General features: G+C 33.9%; 2 protein-coding genes across 2 annotated transcripts; both read left to right on the top strand.

Moving 5' to 3' along the window:
* The first annotated feature begins 8885 nt into the window (after positions 1-8885).
* Positions 8886-9845, top strand: LOC101040607 (olfactory receptor 8U9). The gene has a single exon (XM_003920097.3). It carries the CDS (start codon positions 8886-8888, stop codon positions 9843-9845), a length of 960 nt encoding a protein of 319 aa, XP_003920146.1.
* Positions 9846-17262: 7417 nt separating this feature from the next.
* LOC120364561 (olfactory receptor 5AL1-like) lies at positions 17263-18207 on the top strand. Its single transcript, XM_039470344.2, has one exon. The coding sequence runs from the start codon at positions 17263-17265 to the stop codon at positions 18205-18207; it is 945 nt and encodes a 314-aa protein (XP_039326278.2).
* Positions 18208-20388: the final 2181 nt, after the last annotated feature.

Below are 20388 nucleotides of genomic sequence, written 5' to 3' on the forward strand. Positions count from 1 at the left end.
ACATGCAATTGTATGTCATTTATATAAATGAAGAGGAAAATATGTATGCACAGTATATATACCGACATATAATACTATTTATGTCAGTAATATGACTTGATATGTCAATAAATATAAAAATTGATTGACATACCTGCCATTTCCATTGTGCTTCATTTATTTCTGTGATTGAAATTCTCATACAGAATAATTTCCTGTACTCTGAAAGACATTCTTTTGTACTTATTATAAGACAGATTTACTAGCAATGAATTATTTTAATCTGATTTACCCAGGCCAGTCTTTAATTCACCTTTATTTCTGCAATATAATTTGGCTGGATATAGTAGTCCTTGTAAACAAGTATTTTCTTATAGCAGTTTGGACATGTCATCCCATCACATTCCATCTTTTCCTTTTAAGAAATCGCCTGTTAAACTTATTGTGGTTTTCTATTGGTTTTCTATGGAATTTATCAACAACTTCCAAGATTTTTCGCTCTCTTTGCCACTCAACACTTTGATTTTGATTAGCCTAAGGATTTCTTAGTGTTAATCTAACTTGTGGTTGGTTGAGTTCCTTAGATCCACATGTTAGTTTTTTTATTCACAAATTGGAGACATTTTCAGTAATTTATTCTTCAAGTATTTTCCCGTTTCCCTTCCTTTCTTCTGGGACTCCCATTTTTTGTTTTACTAGTACACTTGATGTGGCACACTTTATTGGTACCACTTTCTGGTGCCCTAGAGTCTCCAGGACTTTCTTCATTTTTCTGTAATATTCTTTTTCTCTATTTTGTGGATTAGTCAAAATTTATTTACCTATTTTTAATTTTACTAATTCTGTCTTCAACTTTATCACTATTCTCTTTGGTCTAACACGTTTCATTTCAGTTATTGTATTTTCATCTCCAAATTTTCTACCTGGTTCTTTAAAAAGCATATATTTAAAAATTTTCCCCATTTGGTAAGATATTGTTTTCATACTTTAACTTCATACCTGTGGTCTCTTTTGTTTTCTTTAACACTTTATAACAGAGATTTTACAGTTTTTTGTATAGAAAGACCAACAGCTAGGATTCCCTCGGTGAAAGTTTCTATTGATTGCTTTCTTTTCCTCATCAATGGAACTTAATTTCCTAATTCTTTGTTCCTAATTTTTATTGAAATTAGAGGTTTTACATTAGTATCGACTATAGCAATCAGACCTTACACACACACACACACACACACTCTCTCTCTCTCTCTCTCTCACACACACACACTCTCTCTCTCTCTCTCTCTCACACACACACACACACACACACACACACCATAGGTTTGTTGGTTTTGCCCAGTCCTTTTTATATTGTTATAATTTTTATTGATAGCATTTGTTTTCTTAATGACTTTTTGGACTAATTCTGTAAAATCTGTATTTCCTGTAGTGTGTGGTCATTGGGCTGTTCTGCTCAGTTAGCTAAGGGATCAGCTAATGATTGGATAGCAGGATTTGTGTCAAATGTCTTATTGGCCTTCTAATTTATGTCTTTTCAGCTGACTGTGTGTAAACTCAGTTGTGATTTTTACATTCTGTCTATAAAAGATATATTTGGGAAATCTCATCCATTTTCATTTTCAGATAGCAGAAAATATACTATATTTGGAGAAAAAATAATTTTATAATTGCTTTCCACCCCTTGTCTTCCCCATAACACTCCCCCAACAAAGCATTTTGCATTGTAGATGATTATTTTGTTTTGCTCAACTCAGGCTACAGAAAAAAAAAAAAAAAACACACACACACACACAAAAAAAAAAAACAACAAAAAAAACACACACAACTTAGACACGGTGGCCTAAATGACAGAAATTTATTTTCTGACAGTTCTGAAGAAGTCCAAGATCAAGATTCTTTCTGATTCCATTCCCAGTTAGATCTCTTTTCATCACTTGCAATCAGTCACCATCTTGCTGTGTGCTCAGATGACCTCTTGTTTGTGAGCTTACAGGAGAGAGAGAGAGGAACAAAGAGAGAGAGTGATCAAACATACACTTTAGTGTCTCTTCTTATAAGGGCACTAACCCCATCATCAGGACCCCCCCGCATAAAGTTATCTAATGTTAATTTCCTCCCAAAGGTGTTGTCTCCAAATATCATCACACTGGGAGTTTGGAGCTTCAACATATTAATTTTGAGAGATACAATTCAATTCCTAGCAGATGCATTGTTCTGTAGTAAGTATTAAAATAATGTTCTTCTCTTGCCATGGCCACAGATTGGCTAATAAAATAATTTGGAAGACTAATCTGTAGACCAGGGAACTACAAAAATTAAATGATAAAAGAGAGCAATATCCTTAAAAAAGACAAAAATATTTCATGAGCATTTCAAAGAATAAGCCAAAGAGAGAGTATCATGTGTTAAATTATTCTGAAATAGGTTACTGGGAGTTGTGTATTAGTTCTTTGGAAGATACATTGTAAAAACTTTTGTAAGGTAATTTTTATCTTTCTTTTAAATATAAGTCTAAACCCTATCACTGAGCAACAACAACAAAAGGAAAAGAATACAAACAAATAAATAAGCAATAAGAACAACAATATGAACAATTAAAACATGAATAAATAGCATTATAAAGTGTATAAATAAATAGCATTATTAATAATAAAATTATTGATAAATAGCATTCCAAAAATAAGAACATTGCAGCAATAATGTCATGCTAAAATAGAGCTATAGATCTTTGGTCCTCAAAGCCAGATAATAATGTTAATTTCTCTCTAGTCTGCTTTGGAGTCCCTTGGGTTATTAACTGTTTTTCTGATACTTTTCCTTGCATCATTCTTCTAAATAAGATCCTATGGGACAGAGTCACTGTCAAAACTCTGTATTCTGTTGCTGCCCAAACCCACTTGGAGAAGAAATAGGAACACTCTTTATGCAAGTAAGTTCAAATAATATATTTCAAAATGAAGATCAAGAGAAGCATTTAAAAATAAAGTACCATAGAATATAATGAACTTTAGAATATAGTATTTGAGATGGTATTTTCTGAAATAAGGCTAGTGTTTCATATCATCTTATTTCAGTTATATATGTATGTGTTATATAAAATATATTTCTCATTGGTGTGAGATGGAAAGAAATGGTTTGGGAATACCAAGATAAAATGTATTAGACTGCTTGGAAAATTTGGACAGTTAATTGACTGGATTGCAATTTACGTCAACAATATCCTTCCTATTTTTGCTCAAATGAAAGTGAGCATATCAAAACCAAGTCATCAATATGTCACTTAATATGTTTGTTATAAGCAAAGAACGTTAATTGTGAACCAGTGAAATAAATGTTGAAAGGTTATTGCAAAAAAATTAATTATTATTTTCCCATTACCAAGTATCTAAAAGGGGCTACATTAAGAAATTAATTAAAATTTTATGGCTTCCACCCATGGAGTCAGCAGTTTATCAAAATAAAATATATGAAAACAGATAGTTGCCATATAGGTGATATAGGTAAATGAATTAGGTATACAATGTTTCTAGAACACAAAGATGAAAGACGGTACCACAACATAGGAACTAGAAATTAGGGAAACCTTGAAGTATGAACAGTTTTCACTACAGGTCTCCATGTGCCATTCATGTGGTGGAAATAAGCAGAAGCAAAAGGGCATACAAAGGTGGGGGAACATGTAAGCACATGTTGTATTTGAGGACTGCAAAACAATCTTTTTAATTGATCACTGGGTGTTGGTAGTGGCAGATGGAAGATTTGTGTCTGGAATTTTGATGGAAAAGATCATGGGCTATATTGTAAAAGGTCATGTATATATATTTTTCCAAATATAATGAGTACTCTACCTTTGAGATGAGATAAAGTGGTACTTTGAGGTGAGGTAATAAACTTCTTATAGTTGTCAAACAGTGCAGCCTTACCTGAAATCTCTGGAGGTGGAAACTAAATTTTCAATCAAATCGTTGCTTAATTATCTCAAAACAAAATGCGTGTATTTGTATGAATACCAAAAAGTCTTTTTTTGGAGGGGAGGTTCATATTTATTTTCCAATTACTTTTATTGATCTTACAGATCTCTCTATTGCATTCAACAACACCAAAAATCTACAACTCTGGTGTCAACAGCAATAATTACTAAAAATTAAGCAAGCAATTTACAACTATCTGCAATTATGGAAAATGGTTTCAAAAGGCATTTGTTGCAATAACAATAGTATTTATGTGTGTTAAGACACAAATAGCCAACCTAACTTTAGTACCTCAGGCATTCTTCTAATTGTGATATTTATACAAATTTTGGAAATTGAGGAATACACTGACCAGTCACCAGTGATTATGAAAAATAAAATACATAAAAGTGCCTATTTAGCTAATAGTGTATGTTTAACTCTAGCTTGACATTGTGTGGTACTGTAATCCCTTTCAAAGCATTATAAATCAGTCACATTTGCCTCAAGCTTTTTCTAAAAATAGATAAATAATCTGATGAAGGTGCCCTTATTTCAGAAACTGAAGACATTACTATCTTTGCTTGAAACATTTTGGAAGGATTGCTGAACAAAAAATCTTTTAAAACTTTGATGGATGATACACCTATTTCATATAACAATAAGCAGCAGCAGCAGCAGCAGCAATGATCAATATTATCTTTGGTTATCTTCTTCATAGAAAATGGTAGAAACATACATGCACAAATACTCAAATTTCTTTTTATTTTTGAATCCCATGTCCATAATTTATAAAGAACATCTAACATTTCCTGATAGATTCCCCTTCTGTTTCCTGAAATAATAAAACGTATAAATTAGTTTATTTTGTTAATTTATTATTTGCTGAGATTATGTTTCAGGAACTAAAATTTTAGGACACTTTCTCTATTCAACTTAAAAGACACATTACATGTAAAAGTTTATCTATATCTATCTACTTCCATCAGTTAAGGATTTTCCATGTGTTTTTTACTATTTTTGTTTTTTATTTCTTCAGACTTCCCTATGTATAAGTCCTGGAAGTATATTACCTTGACCCATAGCATTACCTACCCAACTGTCAGTGAATTTTAAAAGTGAGTATGCTGACTTCTACATGCATATAACTTTTAATACATCAGGGAAGCAAGTTTTATGGTTTTACATTTTTTCTAATTTAAAATATATTTATACCTGTTATGTGCTGGAGATAACTTTCTTTTGGTAGCAACAATGATTATTTTAGATAGAAAATAGCACCTTTTTTAGATTAGAAACTAAAAAACAAACTGAATTTTTGATGTGCCAATGTTGATGTAACTAGAGAATGATGAAAATAAATTCCAACTCTCCAAATTTTACCTTGAGTACTTTCTACTATATGCTGCTTGACTTAAATGTCAATAAAATGCCATTTTCAATAGTTATCTACCATTAAAATGCAATTGTTTATTAGAAAGATGCTAAGTTCATCAAAATTCACTGTATTTACTTTCTCATAGCTGTAATGACAAATTCCCATTTACTCTTTAAGGGTAATTGAATACTATTCTGCTACACACACACACAAAATGAAATTGTATCTTTTGCAGCAACATGGATGAAAACGGAAGCCATTATCTTAAGTGAAGGAACTCAGAAAGTAAAATACCACATGTTCTCACTTATAAGTGGAAATTAAATAATATGTACACATGGACATAGTATGTAAAGTAAGATTGGGAGGGAAGTGACAATGAAAAATTACAGACGGGGTAAAATGTATGCCTTTTAGGTGATGGTTACACTAAAAGCTCAGACTTCACAACTGTGCAATAGATCCATATAACAAGACCACCCTAGAACCCCTTAAACTCACATACATGGAAAAATGGAATGAGATTTAACTCTTTTATGTTTCAGCAAAAAGCCAAAAAAAAACCTTGAATAACTTGACTAAAAGGTGCAATGACTATTGCATGACATTGCTTTAATTAAAAATATAATCTCATATTTTAATACTATATCATATTGCCTCTTTACTATGAAAGGTCATTATCAATACTATGAAATATTATAAAATAATGTAGCACTAGGAGAAAAAATCAGTATGCCTCAGCTGTCATGTAAGACTATAATTGATGATGAAAAGAAAGCCTATTGGTGTAAAGAGTTAGGATAGAGGATTCATCTAACTGAGCAAGTATTTACTGAGGACCTACTGAATGCTTAGCACTGTGCTAGAAGCTCTAGGAGAAAAGGCAGTAATATATATTTCTGCAAAAATTATTAAAATCCTTATGATTTTGATTTAATGTTAACAGAAACTTAATTTGCAAGCATATATCTGTAACATATGTATTTGTTTATATATGTTATAAATACAAATACACACATATATATATGTGTGTGTATATATATCTATATACATATATATATTTCCTTTTAATTGGAATACAGAATAAAAATGATTAGTCTAGGTACTAAGTACAAGGAAAAAGTGACACTTATATCAGAAAAGTACTGAAAGAATTTTTCTGAAAAGCCAGAGATATTGCCACTAGGAGGTGTTTGTAAGTAAGCAGTGTATGTTTTCATTTTGGGTTGTTAACCTTCAGGTGGGGAAGGACATTGAGCTAAACTGTCCTTATGAAACATTATCCAAATACTGAAAATGGATAACTTTACACTCAGGGTATATTCATACTAGATGGTGAATACAATGCATATTTTAATGAAATATACAATCTTTAAAAAGATATTAATGCATTTTGGTAATCATGGTGGATCTGTGTGTCCATGTATCTACTTATGAGAGTATTGTTTTGAGTACATGATTTATGATATTTTACCACACATTTCTCACAGTCAATTACAGTCAATACATGATAAATAACATTATATATTGAAACACTATGCCAAGAGGGACTATAACACTAAATAATGTAAAACGTGTAATCTATGTGTCAGGATTCTAAGAGGGAATATAACCTTTTTATTTAGCATAAGCTAAAAGTAAATTAGCATACCTGGAAAGTAATTACTTAAGAAATAGTTGCTCAATAAAAATCTTAAATTAATGCAAATGAATAAACAGATCCATAATCTGAAGTTGCTTTAAAGTAATTTAAGGAAGAGCTATAGTATATAAGAGCCATTAGTTGAAAAGAAAATTAGAAAATATGAGTTCTTACTTTATTTGTATATGTATACCAAGTCTAATTTCCAGTGTGGATAACGAAATTTACGTTTTTCTCAAAGTTGTTTTAAATTTTTTATATAAAGAGAGAGAGAGCAAGAGAAATCACATGTTACATTATGAGATTTAGTAGCAAAAATATATATGTTATGTTGTCCCAATCTGAACTTTTTAATGATGTTTACATTCCAATTATGAACAAAGGCCAAAATAACAGGCAATTAATTAAATAATAGGTAAACAATATGATATCATATTCAAAAGGTAAATATAAAAATATGCCACTTAAGATGGTACAATAATAAAATATGGTTAATATAAAAATAATTCAAATTATACAGTTATCCCTTGGTATACAAGGGGGATTGATTCCAGAACTCCCACAAATACCAAAAACCATAGATGCTTATTAAGTCCCTTATATAAAATGACATAGCATTTGCGTATAAACTAAACATATTCTCCTGTATACTTTAAATTATCTTCAGAACACTTACAATGCTTGATACAATGTAAATGTTATGGAAACTGTTATACTGAATCCCTTAGGAAGCTATGACAAGCAAAAAACTCAGTACTTGTTCAAATACATACACACACACACACACACACACACAGTATATATACATATATACACATACATATACTTTTATACATATACATATATATATGAGTGTGTGTGTGTATATATATATAATATATATATACTTTTGATCTCAGGTTGGTTGAAGCCACAGATGTGAAACACAAAAATGTGAAGGACTGACTGTATATGTTTTAATTTATGATAAAGAGGCAGGACCCAGATAAATTGATGTAAATCTATTGAAAAGCCAATGCCTCTTTATTTTAATTAGGCAAAATATTGTTTTAAAAGTGTAAGTATTCATTGTATTTGGTCAGGTAAGTTAATGCTTTACATATAAAGATGTTTCTGCAACTACGTATCAAGGAACATTTAGAGAGATAATTTAGACACGCAATGATGGAATACATTTAATATATTACAAACATAAGAGTGACGTACATGGACTCCTGTGTCAGAAAAACACATTTACATTCTACTTACTTCAGGTACTTAACCTCTCGGTGACTTTTCCCCTAATTTTTAACATGGGCATGATAAAAAATGAAATAAACATCTGTGAAGCATACTGTTGTGTCTTTTCAGTATTTGGATTATTAAAACAATTATGAAGATTGTATAGAAAGCGATAGCAATCTCTCCATGATAAGTAATGAATGAACAATAAAATAATAGAGCATTTTATATATGTCAGAATTGCAGCAATGTGTAGTTTCTGTTGCGGAGATACAATGACAAATATGTCAGAGTGATGTCATTAGACAAGATTTGTTTTCCTTTATGCTTTTTTTTTTTGCTAGCATTTTCCAATAAATATTACATGTCAATAATTGTTTTAAACATTTAAAAATTACTGCTAAATTTTAAATAATATAATGCACAGAACTTTAAACAGATTTCTAGCCAATGTTGATCAAAGCTATACTACCACTACAGCTCTTAGCTTCATAAATATACTTTGTGCAGAGAGAAATAATGTGTCCCCGCAAAATATCTTCTTTACCTTTCATCCCATCCCATCCCCACACCCTAAGTGAGCTAATAATTTTAACACTAAATCAGTACTTACATATTAACAATAAAATTGATTTTAAGGATATTAAGGTATTAAAACAATTTACACCAATGTTAAGCTTGATTAAACTCTCTTTTTATCCAGACCACCTCAAGAGATATGACTCAGATCAATTGCACCCAGGTGACAGAGTTTATTCTTGTGGGCCTCACAGATCGTCAGGAGTTGAAGACACCCCTCTTTGTGCTATTCTTATCAATCTACTTCTTCACGGTAGTAGGCAACCTGGGTTTGATCCTACTCATTAGAGCAGATGAAAAACTCAACACACCAATGTACTTTTTTCTTAGCAACCTAGCCTTTGTTGATTTCTGTTACTCTTCTGTCATTACACCCAAAATGCTTGGGAATTTCTTGTACAAACAAAATATTATTTCGTTCAATGCATGTGCTGCTCAGTTGGGCTGTTTCCTGACCTTCATGACAGCTGAGTGCTTGCTACTGGCTTCCATGGCCTATGACCGGTATGTGGCCATTTGTAACCCTCTGACATATACACTGATAATGTCCCCAGGAATCTGCATTCAGCTTGTGGCTGCTCCCTATAGCTACAGCATCTTGGTTGCACTGTTTCACACCATCCTCACCTTCCGCTTCTCCTATTGCCACTCCAATATTGTCAACCATTTCTATTGTGATGACATGCCTCTCCTCAGGCTAACTTGCTCAGACACTAGCTCCAAACAGCTGTGGATCTTTGCCTGTGCTGGTATCATGTCCATTTCCTCCCTTCTGATTGTCTTTGTCTCTTATATGTTCATCATTTCTGCCATCCTGAGAATGCGCTCAGCTGAGGGAAGACAGAAGGCTTTCTCAACGTGTGGCTCTCACATGCTGGCAGTCACCATATTCTATGGGACCCTGATTTTTATGTACTTACAGCCTAGCTCTAACCATGCCCTGGACACAGACAAGATGGCCTCTGTCTTCTACACAGTGATCATTCCCATGTTGAATCCTCTGATCTACAGCCTTCGGAATAAAGAGGTGAAAGAAGCTCTGAAGAAAGTCATCATCAATAAAAACCAGACTTTTGTGTTTATTAAATTAGGAAAGTGACTTGAATAAGTAAAAATAAACTTTGTCATGGTATGATTTTTTTTCCCCAGTAGAAGTTATCAGAATGGCTATTTCTTAACATGTGATCTATCTATATGTACATATTTTTGGTGTGTAATACAATTTTCCAGAGAATTTCTCTGAAAATGTCTGGTGTAAAAGTAACTATAATAATTTACACTGCTTCTCTTATTTTTCACATGAAAAATATATTAAAATTGTTCATTGTATTGCATAATATTTTATACCAATTTTCCCATTTCTCAAATGAAGAGTCCATAAAAAGTCATCATCATGATATATAATTAGTTGTGTTCAAAGCGCAGACAAAGGTTAACTCTTCTCCCATCCAGCTCCAGTTCAGGATTCTGAAGCTGTATTTACAATATCCCACATGAAGAATAAAGACACATCATCTAAATATTTTCTTTCACAATTCCTCATTTTTTTAAAAAAAGATATGACAATATAAAAATGTCCCATATTTATACATTTAATATATCGCCTTTATTATACAAAGAGTACTGCTTTCTAAGCTCACCTATGGCACTGATCAAATATGCCTTCTAATTCCTGGAAGTCTTGTTCTGTCTCTGAAGACTAATTTTTTAAGAGAATGCTTTTCTTATGCCTACAAGATCTCATTATACTTTTTCCCAAAATGTGAAAAAGGCAACTCAGGGATAGAATTCTGGAGGGATTCGGGGAGGGCATTATAATTCAAGCAAATATATTCACAGTCATTGAATCATCATAAATCATTTTACCAGTAACAAGAATTATATAAAGCTGTGTTTGGCAAAGCTCAGGTAAGCTGGTCATTATTTATTAAGGTATAGCTTATAACACAATGAACCCAGTAGGCAATGTAGCTAAGTGAATAAGCACACGGCTTATAGTCAAAGAACATGGTCAGATTCCAAACATGGCATTGTGCTCCATGTGTGCTCTTACCAGTTTATTCATCAGGTAAATGAGAATAATGTTACTCAGTTTAGAGACTTTTGAGGACTAAGCAACATGGAAAGGGGTAATAGCTCATGGTAGGCACTTGTATATCATTTCCCTTCCTTCTATGAACCTGCAAACTCGAATGCTAGCTAGCCTACTAATTATAAGTCTCGTGAACTTGAGGGAGCAATTTATAAATGAGGATTATTGTACAACTCAGCTGATAAATTGATAAATGTGATAGAGGGAGTATGTGTAATAATCTTTAAGTATTTTTTTAACTTTATTTAAAGCCATGAGTAGAAGTGCAGGTTTGTTATGTACGTACACTGTGTCATGGGGGTTTGTTGTATAGATTTTTTTCATCACCTAGGTATTCAGCCTAGTACCCATTAGTTATTTTTCCTGATTGAATCCTTCCTCCCAACCTCCAGCCTCCAAAGGGCCCCAGTATGTTTTGTTCTCCTCTATGTGTTTATGTGTTCCCACCATTTAACTTAAGAAAGGTTTGATTTTCTGACTCATACCTATCATTTAATATTTTTTCTTCACTCTTTTTCATCTATACCCTATTTCCATACTTAATGTCAGAAGATTAAAAAGGTATTATGAATGCCCACTGAGAAGCCATCTTTTGGCCTGGCATTCCCTTCCTTAGATACCTGTTTTCTCCTTCACTCCTGTGCCACAGTTCTGTACAGAAACAGAGACAGGGCTTGTTATAAGAATAAGGGCTAATAAGAATGATGGAGCATCTTAGGAAATAAAGATTAGGGAAAGATTGATAGGGAAATAAAGATTAGGGAAATCATTGAAGGACTAGGAAAGCTACAACTCGAAGATGAGTGGAACAGATCATGAAGATCCTAGCCCTAAACAGAAATGCAAATGCCCCCAGGAAACTCGGCATAGACAAGAATCCCTGAGAAAACTCCTGTCCTATGTAGCAGGGAAAGGGGCACTGCAGTTTGTGACTGTTTCGGAGCTCCCATATCTTCTCCGTGTCCATTCACAACTGGCATTACATAAATGTTTTCTATTGACACAAAAATGATGAATTCAAAAATCCAAAACGTAATGGCTTAAACAAATGCAATTTGTTATTTACCACATGTCGTAGGACAGTTTCTGTACTGGACTATGCTTGGCTACTCTTGTCTGCAGCCACTCATGAGTTTGTACTCAGCTTGTGAGTTACCTGGAAACAAGCTGACCTAAGATGTCCCCACCTGTGAAAACTGCTTTAGCACCACATGACTTCTCATCTGCCAACAGGTTAGCAGGCATCTGTGGTCCTCACAAAGGCAGAAGAGCAAGACAGGAAGTTGAAATACACTACACCTTTCTTAGGCCTACATTTGTGTCAAGTCTGCTATCAAAACATCAGCTAAAAACAAGTCACAGGACTGAGGTCATAGGCAGGATACAGAAGTACTACACATTTACAGAAAAAGAGCATGATTACAGAGAAGCCTTAAACTGGGGCTGTTAATTCAACTAATTAATCTACTGTGCCTGAAAAATGAGCTAGAGCAGCATTCCCAATTATGACATATTAAGTCTCTGATATTCTCGTATGTTCGTATCCAAAGCACTTTGTATATTCCTTTGGAAAAAATCTGAAAAGGAGCTATTGCATTAACATGCTGTAGTTTAGGAAGATCCTGCTTCAAGGAAATTCAGTTCTCATTTCAATAAAAGAGTTTTATTATTATAAGTTCTGAGGCACATGTGCAGAACGTGCAGGTTTGTTACATAGGTATACATGTGCCATGGTGGTTGATTGCATCAATCACCCTGTCATCTACATTAGGTATTTCTCCTAATGCTATCCCTCCCCTAAAACCCACCCCCTGCTATCTCTCCCCTATCTCCCCACTCCTCAACAGGCCCCAGTGTATGATGGTTCTCTGCCTGTGTCCATGTGTTCTCTTTAATCTATGTTTGGACTTAATTAGGAAAAAATCCTAAGGAAAAAAATGTTCATTGTGACTGGTGTTATTAGTTTTTTTTTTTCTCACTAGCTCTGTATTTTGTCTAAATACACAAATGGAAAAAATATTTTAAAATACTATGAATTATATACAATTATTAAACAACATCAACTGCCCATTCATCTAAACCCAAGAACACTGTGATCCATAAACCATTACCATAGAAACTGGGTTAAGTACCTCAGTTACAGCCTAACAAAGTATTATAACCCAATGCCAGTATTGCATCCACCTTGTTATCGCCATTTCAGAATGACAACATCCCTAGTGTTATTAGAGAGCACAGGTCTGCAGGGCCACTCCATTCACACAGGCCAAAGTGGAGGCACAGCCACTACTGAGCCCCTGAAAACTGTACCAGTTCCCTCTATGCTAGTGCGTTCCTTATTGCCCGAGCAAAGACAGTGTCTCCTGTGACTTCCTAAAAATATAGTCAGGTAATAAGTTTTTATTTCTATATAAAAAAGCCATCATCACACTCCTACATTTCTCAATTTTCTTCCTGTGTGTGTCTTCATTACTATGTGAGAGTATTTCTAGTTATCTGTTTCATATAATGTCTGGCATCTTTCAATATAGACTTTAAGGAGCCATCTTAGAGAATTTCTAGAACAAGCTTCAGCTATTACTAGCAAACATTCTTCTGGATGAAGGAGTTCATCTATTTCTGTTGAATGACAATGCTAGGTGACAATTAATCTGTGGTTTGTATGCATTCCTCTCCTAGGGAGGACAATAAATTTTTTTTAAATTAATCCTTGCTGTTGAACTACAATGCCAATTATAACAACACTTTGTGATATTAATCTCAGAAGGCAGATTTAAGTGTTATTAACTGGAAAAGTTATCTTTCCCCTAAAACTTTATAAAATCTGCTGCTATATATGAGGCCCACAAGCTCAACATTTATTTTAAATAATTGTAATAAAAAGTCGATGTAACAAAATTAAAGCAAGTGTAGGAAATAATTAAAGCAGATATAGCCATTAATTAAATTGTTTTCCCAAAAGAGATCATTAAAATATTCCTCTACTCCCTACTCATTTATTGACTAATAGCTGAAAGAGTACTCTACCATTTCAAGGGAAATAGTTTTGTCCCCAAACACTAAACATCAAATAATTGCCTGTTACTGAATAATAATTATGTTGTTTTGCAATGTTTGTTTTAAAAAAGTAACAATAAATACAAAGTTTCCAGAGGGACCATAAAAAAGAAATAATACAAAGCTGTCTCACGTCCAGGTAATTTTAAATGTTACTGGCTTCACAAAGTTTGCTTTCAGGTGCAATGTACTATTTGGAGATTTGTTGTTGAACTGAAAGACAACGTTTTGAATATAGAAAGGCATTAGGTAGAAAAAACAAAAAACAAAAAAGGCATCAAACTTATATGACTACTACTTCTATTCACTTAATCACTTAACAGATAATTATTGATGATTTGTTTATACTAGATACTACCAGAGGTAAGTACTTAAAATGGGTATAATTTAGTAATTAAAATTTGCTTGAAAAGAAGAGTTTCAAGTTTAGGGTGTGTTACAGAAATGTCAACAGTTTGTTGCAATATAGTGTGGTAAGTGCTTAAAGCAATCAGTGGATGCAGAATAGTGTATATGAGAAGCACCAATTTTGGCCTAGAAGGTCATGAAACCCTCTAGGAGGAAACTATTTAACAGAATAATTTAAAGTCAAGTAGAAGAAAAATCAGGGATAGGTAATAATAGCAGAAGAAAAGTGTTCTGGGCACAGAAGGAAACCCATATAGATATGTAGATCATGTTTGAATAACTGCGATAGTTGATTATATCTGGAATGTGAAGGCCACATGCGGAATGCTGCAAGAGATGAGTCTGGTCTGAGACTCATGGCCTAGGTTTTCTCTTTTCTTCCTTCCTTCCTTCCTCCCTCCCTCCCTTCCTTCCTTCTTGTCTTCCTTCCTTCCTTCCTTCCTTCCTTCCTTCCTTCCTTCCTTCCTTCCTTCCTTCCTTCCTCCCTCCCTCTCTCCCTCCCTCCCTTCCTTCCTTCTTGTCTTCCTTCCTTCCTTCCTTCCTTCCTTCCTTCCTTCCTTCCTCCCTCCCTCTCTCCCTCCCTCCCTCCCTTCCTTCCTTCTTGTCTTCCTTCCTTCCTTCCTTCCTTCCTTCCTCCCTTCCTTCCTTCCTCCCTTCCTTACTTCTTGTCTTCCTTCCTTCCTTCCTTCCTTCCTTCCTTCCTTCCTCCCTCCCTCTCTCCCTCCCTCCCTCCCTTCCTTCCTTCTTTCCTGTCTTCCTTCCTTCCTTCCTCTCTCTCTCTCTCTCTCTCTCTTTCTTTCATTCTTTCTCTCATTCTGTCACCAGGCTGAAGTACAGTGGCTTGATCTTGGCTCACTACAACTTCCACCTCCCAGGTTCTAGCATTTCTCTGCCTCAGCCTCCCAAGTAGCTGAGACTACAGGTGTGCACCAACATGCCCAGCTAATTTTTGTATTCTTTTTTAGTAGAGATGGGGTTTCACCATGTTGGCCAGATGGTCTCGATCTCTTGACCTCGTTGTCTGCCCACCTCAGCCTCCCAGAGTGCTGGGATTACAGGTGTGAGCCACCGTGTCTGGTCAGGGCCTAGGTTTCCAAGAGCTATATAAACCATGTTAAAAAAAAGAGAGAGAGAGTAAAAAGGAAAGAAGCCTAGGACTTATCTTAAGGGCAATGGAGAAGTCATTAAGAGATTTAACCAGGAGAATATTGGAATAAAGTTTGTATCTGTAAAGAGTTTATTTCAGCTGCGATGTAAGGAAGCGAGGGAAGGAGGAAAGACTGAGGGCAAGAATATGAGTCAGTTGTCAGTTACAATAAAGCAAAAAAACTAATTATTGTTGCATCAAGAGAAAAATGTAAGTTAACAGATTTTAAAAGCATGTTAGATATAACATTGTTAGTACCTGGAAACAACAAAATATTGGCATAAGGAACAGGAATGCATAGTAAAAAATGATTGGTCCCTGATTTGAAAAACGGAGTGAATAATGTCACTATTAACTTAGAGAAAGTCTTGAATATTAGGCTTAACATGCAGAGATGCCAATAGAGAAAATAAATCTGAAATAGAAATATATATGTGTGCATAGCCAGAATATAGACGCTTACTGGCGACATAGACTTGAATAAAATCACTGAACAAGAAAAGTGTAAAGAAGAGAGCACAGGGTTTAGAATCTGACGTACATGTCACCTAAAGCATATATAATAGAAGCAGAGCCTCCAAGGCACAAAATCAAAAAAAACAACCTAGAGACTACTCTGTTTTGGAAACCTAAGGTGTATTAACAGAATCCAGTCTGCTACTCTGCCAAAGAAAACTAGGCTGGATTGGATTTGGGGATAGTGAGGTCAATAGTGAAGTTGGTGAGGAGATGTTTTGGTTTACTGCGAAAGGAAGGCAAATTACATTCGGTTAAGTTATGAATATGATTGGTAAAGTGGAGGCCTGCGCTAAGATGTTTGACTGAGAAGTGAAGGTGACAGAAAAGAGTGTTTTACCTACCTCAAAGATCTGCAAGATACATGTAAAGCAACCTGAAACAATATAATTATGAAGGAGAATCAAGTTAACTTATCCTGTGCTCTGCTTGAGAAATGCAGGGAGCAATTTAATTCTGCCGATTTTCAAGCAGTCAGAGACCAGTTTGGGTTTGAGAAAACGGCCTGTAGAATTGACCTCTTCAAAACACTGTCCAAATGCTATACACTTTGGACCATTTAGATATCTAAAGATAGAAGTTAAATCATGTTTTTCAGTCAGCTAACGCTGTTTATAATCTGTAAAATTGTTCATGGGTGTGTACTCTTCCAGAAAGACAAAGCCAGAATATTTAAAAATCCTGTTATTGTTTAATATTAATATTAAATATCAATTAAAGAAAAAACAGAGATAAGGAAAAAAATAAAATTTTAAAATTTCTCTAACCTGGATGTCCAAAAACATAAATAGTGTTAATATTTTGATTTTGACTCTTTATGTTAGATTGTCCTCATTTAATTTTGTTAATTTGTGATATCCTTGTGAACAAATACATCTGTGTATAATTTCATAAAATAAACATATAATTTAAGAAATAATTTTACATATATTGTCACTATTACATTCTTAGCATTGCAATGTGTGCGTTTTTTTTTGTTTGTTTGTTTGGTTTTTCAAGAAAAGTGCAACATAGATTTTGCTGTTGTATAAATTACAGTATTTTCTTTAAAATTATTTTATTTTAAACTCCTTAATGAATTACGTATCTTAGAATTTAGTCTGAACCAAATTATGTGACTCTGAAAGCATAAGGAAAATTTATGTATAACTCAGAGTACTTATCAGAACTTTAATTAAATTTAATATAATATTGTGGTAAGTCATGGCTACATTTAATTGATCATTTCTTACAGCATCAAGATTATTCAGAAGGTGTGCTCTGGAGTTTATTTTAGAAGAATCCTGTATCCATTACATGGCAAAAGGCAATCATTCATCGGTGACTGACTTCATCCTCCTAGGGCTCACAGATAATCCGAAACTTCAAGTCATTCTCTTTGGTGTATTCCTACTGATTTACTTAGTTACTGTTATGGGTAATCTTGCTTTAATTGTGCTAATCCAAATCAGTCCTCAGCTTCACACACCAATGTATTTTTTCCTTAGCCATCTGGCTTTTGTGGATTTTTATGGTACCTCTGCTATCACTCCAAACACCCTTGTCAACTCTTTGCGTGAAATTAAAAGCATGTCATTTTATGCATGTGCCAGTCAAGTGTGTTGCTTTATCACATTTTCAGTTTGGGAATTATTGTTGCTCTCTGTCATGGCATATGATCGGTATGTTGCCATCTGCAACCCTTTACTCTATGTAGTTCTCATGCCTAGGAGGCTCTGCATTCAAATGGTCACTAGCTCATATATTTATGGATTCACTGTGGGACTCATACAAGCAATGGCCACATTCCACATGTCTTTTTGTGACTCTAATGTGGTTAACCAGTTCTACTGTGATGATGTTCCTCTGATTGCTCTGTCTTGTTCAGATACACAAGTCAAGGAATTGATGTTGCTCGTTATTGCTGGGCTCAATGTCTTTTGTTCTCTTATTGTTGTTCTCATCTCCTATGTTTTTATTGTCTTTGCTATCCTAAGGATTCACTCTGCTGCAGGAAGACAGAAAGCCTTTTCTACCTGCGCTTCTCATGTGTTTTCTATTTCCATATATTATGGGACCCTCAGTTTTATGTACCTACAGCCTAAGTCAAGCCATGCACTAGATAAAGACAAATTTGCCTCAGTATTCTATGCAGTGGTGATTCCCATGCTAAATCCATTGATCTATAGCTTGAGGAATCAAGAGGTAAAAAATGCTATGAAAAAGATTATTAAAAAGATGTATTCTAGTAATCAACAGTAAAATCCGTTGGTACTAAAAGAAATGCTACATACAGAGTCAGGATATTTTGAATCAAGTCTTGTAAAATGCTAGCATATGTAGAAGTCTTTGTCCTGTGGGGTTTATTTTCCTTGAAAATATGTTTTTTTTATTGCTTTGGCTTACAAATGATAAGCACTTTATAAACGTCCGTTTTATTGTTGAACTGTAAAAGAGAGATAAGAATAATCTACTCTCTTTACCCATGAGATGTTTCAACACTAAATAGAAATAAAGAAGAAAGCACCTTGAAATTACAACTTTATCTTATTTCACTACAATATTGAGAATTTTAGGTTATCTTGAGAGACATGTACCATTATTATTATTGCATATAATATTGCAAGTACCAGGTAAGGTTTTCTTCTGTAGCTGAACTGGGAGAAAAATAGCAAGATGCTTGGTTGAAAGATTTTGGTTTCAATATCCCTTACAAGTTAGATTATCCTTCACTTTACAATACCTTACTGATTTGACTGAATATTTTTATGTGATCACTCAAGCATGATCCCTCACTGATTACCCTCACATTCAGCCAGCACATTTGCTGAACTGATGCATTAGCTGTTTGTCCTGGTTGCTCTCCCTCCCCTCATCCCCCACCCCACAACAAGTTCCATTGTGTGTTGCTCTTTTCCCTGTGCCCATGTGTTCTCATTGTTCAACTCCCACTTATGAGTGAGAACATGCCTTGTTTGGTTTTCTGTTCCTGTGTTAGTTAGCTGAGGATAATGGCTTCCAGCTTCCATGTCCCTGCAAGACATGATCTCATTTCTTTTTATGGCTACATAGTACACCATTGTGTACATTATTTTTTATACGGTCTATCATTGATGGGTATTTGGGTTGGTTCCATGTCTTTCCCACTGTAAACAGTACTGCAATAAACATACATATGCATGTGTCTTTATAGTAGAATAATTTATATTCCTTTGGGTAAATACCCAGTAATGGGATTGCTGGTTCTTCATGAGTTCATGATTACCATTGAACTTATGTCTTCTTAAATACCAGTTGTTTATCCAATATAGGTGCATAGCACTGATAACTAATGGGGTATCATAAATCATTTGACTTAGACCATGGAGTTCATTTAAATTGTATATTTAAACAATTTTAGTGTTGGCTGATTTAGCATGATAATGCAGAACTTGATTTTGAAAGGTTTGTTCAATACCAAAAGTTTAAAATGTTGGATATTACAAAATAGAATCTTATGTTACATAATTCATTCATTTAGCTCAAATGATAACTCAAAGATTTTTGAAGGAAAAAACATTATTCTGATATAGAGGAGACTCAGCTTTCCAAACAAGACCCAATGAAGACAACATGAGGGCGACTGACTCTGTCTCCCTTCTTTCTTACCACCTCTTTTCTCTTTTGTAATTTCCTTAGAAGGCAAACAAAAACATTTAATTATCTTTTAATATTACATAAAAATCCTTTTGAAAAGAGAAATACAAATTTTATGTTTTCATTAATATATTTTTAAGTTAGTTGTTAATAACATTTAATAAATCTATTCAGTTTTAATTATTTTGACCATAATGTAAGATTTTTATAAATCTTTTACATTCCTTTACATTATTTTTCCCTCAGAGCAGAACAATGAGCTAAGAAAACTCTGTTGTGTTTCTATTCCAATGTCCAATTTATGGAAAACAAAACCTGAATAATGCCATCTTAATTTTAGCCACTATTTTCACACATAGAATCTCTTAAAATTAATTTCTATAAACTTTTCACAACTTATTCAAATCTTTAGCTTTATGTAAGCAATCCTTCAACCCTCTAACCTAGTCAAAAATTTACATTCCTATACTTTTTTATAATCTCTTACAAAAACACATTTTATTCTCCTTAAAAATACTGTTGTAAACTTATTTTTTCAGTGGTCTCAATTACATATTAAAATGTTAACTCTAAGTGACTTTTACTTTTGGTGAAAGCCTGGGTCAGTAAGGAATTTTAACTATGTACTAGATGTGGAGCCTTGGACCCAGACAGAAATGCAGATAAGGCCTGAGTCTTTCCAGCATCTAACTCCATGTGTCCCAGGCCTTACCTAGCTGTAAAGCAGGGAAGCTATACAGTTAAGAGTCATAATAGCATTTTGTGAAGCATTTAGGAAGTCCAATCGCCTTTAAATTTTACATTTTG

This window comes from Saimiri boliviensis, chromosome 6 (genome assembly GCF_048565385.1).
Source record: "Saimiri boliviensis isolate mSaiBol1 chromosome 6, mSaiBol1.pri, whole genome shotgun sequence".
Lineage (NCBI taxonomy): Eukaryota > Metazoa > Chordata > Mammalia > Primates > Cebidae > Saimiri > Saimiri boliviensis.

Coding starts and splice junctions, on each gene's coding strand:
- LOC101040607 (XM_003920097.3), top strand. CDS start 8,886: ATGACTCAGATCAATTGCACCCAGGTGACAGAGTTTATTCTTGTGGGC.
- LOC120364561 (XM_039470344.2), top strand. CDS start 17,263: ATGGCAAAAGGCAATCATTCATCGGTGACTGACTTCATCCTCCTAGGG.